At 34.7% G+C, this 9,184-nt stretch overlaps 1 protein-coding gene across 1 annotated transcript; it reads right to left on the minus strand.

Annotated features, from left to right (window-relative positions):
- Positions 1-963: 963 nt before the first annotated feature.
- LOC114760091 (ACT domain-containing protein ACR12) lies at positions 964-6,608 on the minus strand. The gene is made up of 10 exons (XM_028949344.1): positions 6,404-6,608; positions 4,967-5,021; positions 4,323-4,445; positions 3,637-3,731; positions 3,341-3,425; positions 3,161-3,220; positions 2,853-2,908; positions 2,124-2,229; positions 1,981-2,049; positions 964-1,294 (listed from the first exon to the last, which is right to left on the minus strand). Exons 1-10 carry the CDS (start codon positions 6,541-6,543, stop codon positions 1,232-1,234), a joined length of 852 nt encoding a protein of 283 aa, XP_028805177.1. The 5' UTR covers positions 6,544-6,608; the 3' UTR covers positions 964-1,231.
- Positions 6,609-9,184: the final 2,576 nt, after the last annotated feature.

Here is a 9,184-nt window from a genome sequence, read left to right on the forward strand (position 1 = left end):
AAAGTGGTATTTTAAAAAAAAAAAGAAGAGGAGTGATTCAGAATCTTAATGCATAAAAAAATATGAAAAGTTTATAATTAGAAAGAGATATACAGATTAAGAATCAATATTAACGATTAATAAATTTATAAATATCATTGGTTTTATATCCAATCCAAACAACTCTTAGGAAAGGAACTTCCTCACATACGTTTTGATGAAGAAATAGTATCGATTAAATTACCCATGCGAATTCCGATTTCTAATTGCAGCCGGAGTCACTTCCCTCCCTCAGACCTCGAAGAAGATCATAGCCCCTATCTTCATCGCCATCCATTACAGCATCAGAACTTTGAGACGGCTGATTTTTCTCAGTTTTGACGGCCTTTCGCACCGCAGAGATCATTCTCGTCAATCTTCTTGGGCTCTTCGTCGTCGTCGGCGATGAGCTATTGGCTCCTTCATTCTTCAATAATTGCATCGTGTCTCCCACATTGTTCTGCAACACTCGCCGAGATTCATCCATCTGAAGCTTGCATCTTCGTAGCTTCTCATAAATCTTCGTCCTTTTACTTTCAGCCTCCATATTTTGCTCTCCATCATCATCTTGCTACCTTTCAATCTTATTCTTTGGATTTGGATTGAGGCGTGAATGTTCAGTAAATAATGCTAAAATTAGAGTAACAAAGTCGTTTAAGATACAGTTCATTTTTGTCATTTAGTTTTCTTGATTTGCCATTTTTCTTCTCAACTAACATTATATATGCCATTAGCCTTCTTACTCGAACGCAAGATATCGTTGGTTCATGTAACATTGATTGTATAACTAGACTCATTTTACCAAAATAAACAGGCTGATCATCATTGCTCCATAATTTTTTTTTTTAAGTAATAATTCATAAAAGATGCCACTCAAAATGGTGTCACCACCATAAAAATAATCCTGGTTTTGGGCATTATCGGACATTCAAAGTATAAGGATCAAGATAACATATCAAACGGTTTTTAATTATAATAAATTGATGATATTACAAATCTGGGGAGTAATATGAGGCAAAGCCCAGGATCTAGATTTTTCCACTCGCGAGTCTATCTTCAAGGAAGATCAATGGAAGGTTTTGTTCCATAGAATCCAGACAGCAGAAAGACATGTATAGATCTTGAGATCATTGATGATGGGTTACAAGAACAGTTTACATTGACTTATTATTATTTTATAACTATATTCTAAAATTGGCTCACCCATCTATCCTCAGTAGCTATCAATATCTGTCTCTGGCCTCCGCAGGTAGTAACGCAGACAGTTCACTAAAACCTGCACATCCAAGCACAAGATATTTAGGGTTCCAAATATGAGCTATTCTGGTTCCATAACAAGAATGGTTATGTTTGATAAGTGAACATCTTGATTTTTAATTGAAAATTGAATTTCTATTCAAAGAAAACTTGAGTATTAGATATATGAAACGAATCAGTATTTACATTTTATTTAGGACACATACAACAGGTAAATAAATAGGTTTTCAAGTTCCTAAAGAATTAAAATTCCACGTACTGCCCCACTTAATGCCCTATTTGGCAGAGACAAACGAAAGGATCATGCCTTTAGTCTCCTTTATTATTATTTTTTAAATAAAAACGAAGATTACTTTACCTCATCAAAATCAACTTCTGTCACTTCATACTTCTCTATAACGAGACATCACAAATTAGAAGAGTGGTAGAGTTTATTAGTGTCTCAGTGTCTTTCATTTCCCCGAAGAAGCTTATCTAGTAATTAATCTCTATTGTTCAGAATAATCACAAAGAAGAGAAGAGGGGCTGCTACGTAACGGAGGCGTGTGCTAGCCTTCCTATTCATCATATTTCAGCTTTTATCTTGAATTTTACAGAAACAGACAACTAATTCCTACATTGCAGCACCAAAGGTGAAAAACCTACTGCCCCAGAAACTGTAAGGAAATTGACCGAGTCTCCATTTAGAATGAATTCTAAATGTACCTGAGACATTGAATCGTTTAATGCTGCACCTCCATAGCTGACATGAAACTTATCCTTGGCAACCAAACCCTGAAAGATGAAAGGTGACGTTGATTATCTCAGAATAGAAGAAGAGAGAAAAGGAAGACAGGGCGAAGTAATACTTCTGTATCGATCTCTGCCGATTCAACATCAATGTTTATGTCTGCAATGACACTGATAATTTCGCCTAGCAACCCCGCTCTGTCTGCTGTCTCTATGCATAGCAAGCTGGTAAAAATTGAATAGAAAATGCATTAAGTTACATCAAGCACCAATTATGATAGCACTGCCAAATATTATTGATCAAGAGAGTTCAGAGAAGTTCCATGACACACTCACAGTAATGCCCCGTGTAATAGATGGGGGGAGGGATTCTCTATCCTTCATATCTTAGTAATATCTATTCTACCCTTGTAACTATTATGTCAAAACTTTTATCCTCTTTTTATTTTTTTAAAAAATAGGGATACAAGGTCATTTTGTGCTCTCAAAATTACTTTTTGCAATTCCTTTTTCATTACATTCCCCTCTGTTCTATAAACTAAAGGAGCCATAAGAGATAGAGTCCTTAGTATGGATACAAACACCTAACGCCAACAACACAAGAAAAAGGCAGTAAAACAGTTAGTAGAGTAGCCTAACTAAAGCTAAGCACATGAAAAAGGCAGGACATCTGTTGATTCATTCTCCGCAAATCCACATACTTTCTCCTCCACTTATTTTATTCAACTATAGGTCTTCTGGATGGGTTTAACATTGCAAATTATATTTCTAATTTTCAGCACCCAAAACACGTCAAAACAGAAGATGCCAAAATGAACTGTAACTCTGTAAAATCATAAGCCACAGACCTCCTCTTAGGTCCATCTTCCTTGACACGTATATGGGTTGCAATATCAACATCAAGCTACATAAAACAACAAAGGGAAGTTATTGCTTGTGACAGAAATGCACAAATGAACCAAATATGACATAAGAAAGATTTTACAAAAAGCTCTGATCTATAGTATATCCAAAGCAAATAAAAAAAAAAAATCAAATATTTGCTCTCCAATGGTTAGAGGGGGAAAAAAAGGATCTTAAAACAATCCAGTTCCAAAGCAGCAATCTCTCCAGAAGCAGTCATGAAGGAAGGCTAAACTGGAAAGGTACCAATCACCTTCTTTTCTGGAGGTTTAATTCCAAACACCTCACCCATGGCTAACTGTGCGCTGCACTCCTATAAAAAGTATAAAGTGCTTATAAGTGAAAAGCATTTGAAAATTGTACATAATGAGAAAAACTCATATGCATACACCAGATGAAAACCCCAAAATAAACATGTATCAAGTATACTTACAGGATGGTACTTCAACAAATTGCCAATAATGGTAAGTCGAATGCTCTCGAGCATGTCAGGATCTTCAACTTTGCGTCCAGTGTCTCTGCAAAATAAAATAATCAAAACCAATATATAAAAACCCGATATATTCAACTTTGCCATATTAAAAGCAATGTTGATTATAATGATACATCTGATAGTAATTAATATAACAACTTCACAACTCCATTAAACCACAAGCCCTTTTCTTTTCATGTTACATGTTTTCACTATCCAAGAGGCAATATTCAATAAAGGAGAATACGGACACTCACAATTGAGTGATAAAGAATTCTGTTTGCTTAACAGATCCTTCAGTGGAAACGGTTCCCTTTGAGACGGCCAATCCCAACTCTTTTAATGCATTAATCTGCCTTGACATAAACACGAGTCAATTATTAATTATAATTTATTAATAATTACTAATGGTTTAGAAAGAGAAATAAGCTCATATCTACATGCATGTAGAACAGAACCCTTAGGCAACTTAATAAGAACATGTTTTGGTAAAACAAGTGATTTTCCATCAAAATCACAAATAAATAGTTTAATGTCAACCTTCCCACCATCATGATCATTCGAGTTTTTCTTTTGTCAATGATAATGAGGAAAGGAGAAAACAAAGTAAAAGAAGGGATGATGAGTAGGAGAGGATTGTGTAGGCATGTGTGTGGGCATGAGAAAAACCCTTACTAATAGACATAGTCTAGGATAGAACCAAGTGCACCATTCTTTACATACCCACCCACACAAGTGTGTACGTGTATGTGAAAAGCTTACTAATACTTAGGATAGTAGCAAGAGCAAATCCTCTTTAACAATCTCGATCAAGTAGTGTGAGCATCTCTTAAGTAACAGAATCACGCCTCCAAGATATCACATCAAGAATGCATTAAGCGATCCTACTATACTGCAGGAATTCAAAAGACTAGGCACATCGAGTTATTAATAGCCACATTACTGTGTCAACAAGAGCTCCAAGGCGATCACCAAAGCTAATCTGAACAATGGTTGCATCAGAATCTGAATCTTGATCTATCAGAACTACTGGCATCGGAACACTATCAAGACTTTCACCAGACTTCTGCAATAAGAATTTGCCAAACGCATGTTCAGCTGTAAGCATGCATAAAAGCATATCGTAGCCTTGTTTTGTGAAATAACAAACCATAAAACACAGAGGGTACACATGACAGTAAGACATAGAAGATCCGAGTATCATATGCTCAACAGAGACAATCCTCCATTTAGTTGTGAACAGGCTCAACAGCCACACGGGTTCTTGCATGCATACAAGAGGGAAAGATCATAAAAAATTGACAAGTAAAATACAGAAGTTAGGATGTGATAGCCTCGGCTGCATCTTATTGCAATATGACATATGATCCACATGCATGAATTAGTTCAGCCCTGTTCCATCAACCATCCAAGAAAAATTTTCGAATCGTAGCTAATACTATGGGAATGAATGTTTCAGATTTCAAATCTTTCAACCAACAAACATTCTAACTCCAGTATCAAGAAAATAAGCTCGTAACTCCTGTCACCTTGATAATCACAAATATTAGTCGTAACTGAAATGATGGAAATAAACAAATCACCTACCAATGAAGCAGAACCAACTGCGTTCAAATCATATGCAGATGCATTAATAACAATCCTGCATAACGTTTAAACTAATAGTAAGAGTGAAATAATATATAGATCGATCACAATAAATTCATTAAAGAAAATTAAAGATTCACCTTAGCCAATCTCACTTTCAGAAATCATCGCTCTGATGAAAACCATATCAAAAGGAAGTGTTCTAAAAGAAATTCAAAAAGTCATAACACAAATCAACCATACTGTTTAGTTGAGTTTTTGACATATCTCGGTTTATAAGCAGTTTATGCTTTATATTATGAAGACAACTTCATTCACTTTTCAGATTATAACAAATTAAATGGGTAACATACTATATCATCCATGAAAGCATCAACTTGGAGTAATTGGGCTAAATTGCTGACAGGGGAGAGAAATTCTGTGCAAAACAGCCTTAACAAAAACATAAAAAAGCAGCCACTCAGATGGAACATCTGCATTGAATGCATGTTCTAATACAAAATACAATAATAACTCAAGTAAAATAGCTATTTTAGAGCTACAAAGCCTTTCCTACATGCAAATTTGAGGCTGTGTGTGGATGGAAGGCTATATAATATTGAGAATAGCAGAACGTAAGAGGAGAAAGTTGTCATGCAGATTCTTAGAAAACAGCAGATAGAAAAATGACAGAGTATAACAGTAATACAAGCATATAAATACTCCCAATGTGCTGACTCCTCCATACAGCGTTTCTATGGCCAAAAACCAAATATAATGATGATGATGAGATCACTCGTTAACTCTTTTTACCTTTATTTCGCATGATAAAGGATCATTACATTCAAAAGGAAAACAGAGTCAAAGCAAAGATGGCACAGCTTAATTACAGAGCTGCTTCGGGTAAGTTGATGGGATGGAAATTAAGGCAGAATCCATTTGATACGCGACCGGTAAGGAAGGGAAGTAAACAACGGGAATGATTTGTTCCCCCGGGAGTAGACGGAAAGAAGAGGAAAACAAGAGTTTCAAAAGAAATTCTATAAACTTCAATTTCACCCAACAACAATAAATTCAATCTAATCATTCAGTTAAGTTCACAAACAAGCACGTGCTTCTGCTTTATATACATAAATAAACCACGCTTCTGAAGTTCTGATCATTTTCCGTCAAAACCACCACAACAAAAAGACGATCATGGGCGACTTTCGTCCAACTCCATTGCTTAGCGAAAATCACATTTCATTCCACTCGCTTGCACCCAAATTTCGGAAGGAAAAAAAATAACAAAAAAGGCCATCACAATTCATCTAATCGCACTAATTCCAAACTAAAAAACTTCAGAGGATCAAACCCTGCACAAACGAAGATAGAACTTTGTTTACCCCACATTCGGACTCGAGGAAACCAAACAGCGCAAGAAGGAATGAGTGAGAGAAAAGGACAGGCGTTTCTTACATTCTCCTGGAGAGATCTTTCCGGGACTGGTGAAGAGAAACAAAGGATGATGAGTGAGAAGGAAGAAAGAGCGGATCGTGAGCCCCGGTTGCGCGGTGGGGTGTGAATGAAGGAGCAAGGACGGCTTTGGCGGCAGCCATGGGTGAGAGAATGCGAAGATCGGAGGGGAGAGAGAGAGGTGGCGATGGGTGAGTGGTGACGTCTGGGAAACTGAGTTAGGAGAAATGTCGAGGAGCCCAGAGCATCAGAAATCAGAATCTCCACGAGCAAAATAATGTGAAAATTACGTCTTCGTATTTAGTATTTTAGAGAATTTGTGTAAAGAATGTTAATTATTATGATTATTTTTACAAATTAAATTGAAATTATAATCAAATTTCTTTGGTAGAAATAATTTCAATTTGTAAAATTTGTATGCATGAATTGAAATTACACTTTCTTGAATAGCACAACTTGTACATTTCATTATATGATATTATTTATCTTAATAAAATTTTTTATCCCTTTTTTATTGTTAAATTCATCAATCAAATTGATATTTGAAGTTTTTATAATAAATGAATGTATCCATTCAATTCTGGCAAAAAAAAAAAAAAGAAAGAACGCATCGATTAAATTGAGAGTCTGCCTATCTTTTTTTAAAAAAAATTGTTATTTTGAGTGACATAATTAGATTTTTTTTCGTACTCATAAATTTTTGAATGAATATTATTTTCTTAAATGGTTTAGAAGAGATCTGATTTTTTAAAAGTTTTATATTTAATATTAAATTTGAGTATGATAATTTATTGTAACTTAATTAGCATTGTATTTTTATTTGTTTGGGCAACATTTTCATGAACATGATTAAAATGTTGATTACTGTTTAGAATCGTAAGTATAAATTCAGTCATACTTTAAATTACAATAATATATTTTAGAAATTTGGTGATGTTTTTATTACTTTTAATTTCTTTAAATATAAATACGCTAGTCTTTTTTTGGCAACAACATAAATCCGTTAGTCCATGGGTCATTAGATGTAGTTTTGACTAAAATTAACGAGGCGGGGTCTTTTTCTTTGCAAAGGGGAAAGAGTTGCTGTAGCCCGGAGGTGACCGTGAATGAGTGACGTCCTATTGAAAGAGGTGTACTGCACTTGAAAGCCACGTCAGATTCAACTCCTTTTTTTTTTGTCTTCTTTTCCTAGAGAAAATGACAATTTAAAACCAATTTAAAAAAATAATATAGTGCCATAAAAATTAACTTCTCAAATGTCAATTAAAAATATTGGTCCTTGTATCAAATTTAAAAAGAGAGAGAGAGAGAGAAAATTTTGCTTAAGGACCATAGTACAGAATTAATTTCAAAGAGTCTTTAAAACTTTATGAAACTTCATTGCAGGATTAAAGGGACAAACTGTTATTAATTCCACAAAAAAAATGATGTTATTGCCCCTCATAATACTTATTATGGGTTAACATGTAAATAGACTAATTTCAGTTGTAAATAAAGGTATGTATGTTGTAAATTGTCTAATCCCATTTGCAAATGGGCTTTTTCACACTTGTTCACTCACTGACACCTTCTTCAGGTGAAGGAGGTGACATGTAAATAGACAAATTCCAGTTGTAAATAAATATATGTATGTTGCAAATTGTCTAGTCCCACTTGTAAATGGGTTCTCCTACATTTGTTCACTTACGGACACCTTCTTCAGGTGGTAAAGGGACTAATTCTAACTGTAAATATATGTATATATGTTACAAATTGTCTCATCCCACTTGTAAATGGGTTCTCTCACTTTTATTATGAGGGGCAATAGCATTATTTTCTTTGTGGAATTAATATCAGTTTGTCTTTTTGATTCTGCAGTGAAATTTCAGAAAGTTTTAAGGGTTCTTTGAAATTAATTCTGTATTGTGATCCTCAAACAAAATTTTTCCTAAAAAAAAGTCAGTCAATCAAAATTAATCCCAACCGTAATTATTTTATTCACTTAATTGTATAATTTTAAAAACCGGATCGAAGGGATTGGCTCAGAAACCAAAGACCCGACCACTTGTGCAGGCTAGTTAATAGGCAAACTTGTTTGAAATTACTAACTTAAAAAGTAACCCGAGGTATCTTGGAAAATAACCCGGGTAAAGGCGTTCAAAAGCAGAGCAGATGTGGGAGAGACCATCACAATTGTAATTAAAAGCTACTGGATAGGGCCGAATCAAAATGTCATTTTCATGAGGTGGAATGCAAATTTGATTATCTAATTAAGCAAGTTAGGTGTCTACTCGCTGGCTTTTTATTTTAATTGCCAACTACTTGCTGGAATGCTGGCTTCGCTTCTTTTTTTTTTTTTTACCAGAAAGTTGCTGGTAGGGCTGTGCAAAAACCCGGTGGTCTGGTATGGTCCGGTCCAACCCGAACAAACCCGGTCCAGTCCGGTCCAAAAAAAATTGGCCCGAAACAAGACTGGACCAGACTGGACCGGACTGGTCTCATCGGGCTGGACTGGACTAGGGACTGACCCCTCAGACCAGTTGGTCCAGTCCAGTCTAGCCCGATTTTTTTAAATTATTATTTATATAATTTTAATTTGATTTAATTTTTCTATATAAATTTTTTATCTATTCAAATAATTAAGATTTATCTATTAACTTTCAAAGTAATGAGCATGCATATATATTTTCTACAATTTAAGATCTATATTGATGAGAATTAATTAATAAAACATGACTTCATTGGGAAATTGAAAAGGAATGATCAAATTTGATAAATTTTGAATTAAAATATGTGTAAAATTTT

Source organism: Neltuma alba, unplaced genomic scaffold (genome assembly GCF_004799145.2).
Source record: "Neltuma alba isolate B1F8T4 unplaced genomic scaffold, ASM479914v2 tig00010931_pilon, whole genome shotgun sequence".
NCBI lineage: Eukaryota > Viridiplantae > Streptophyta > Magnoliopsida > Fabales > Fabaceae > Neltuma > Neltuma alba.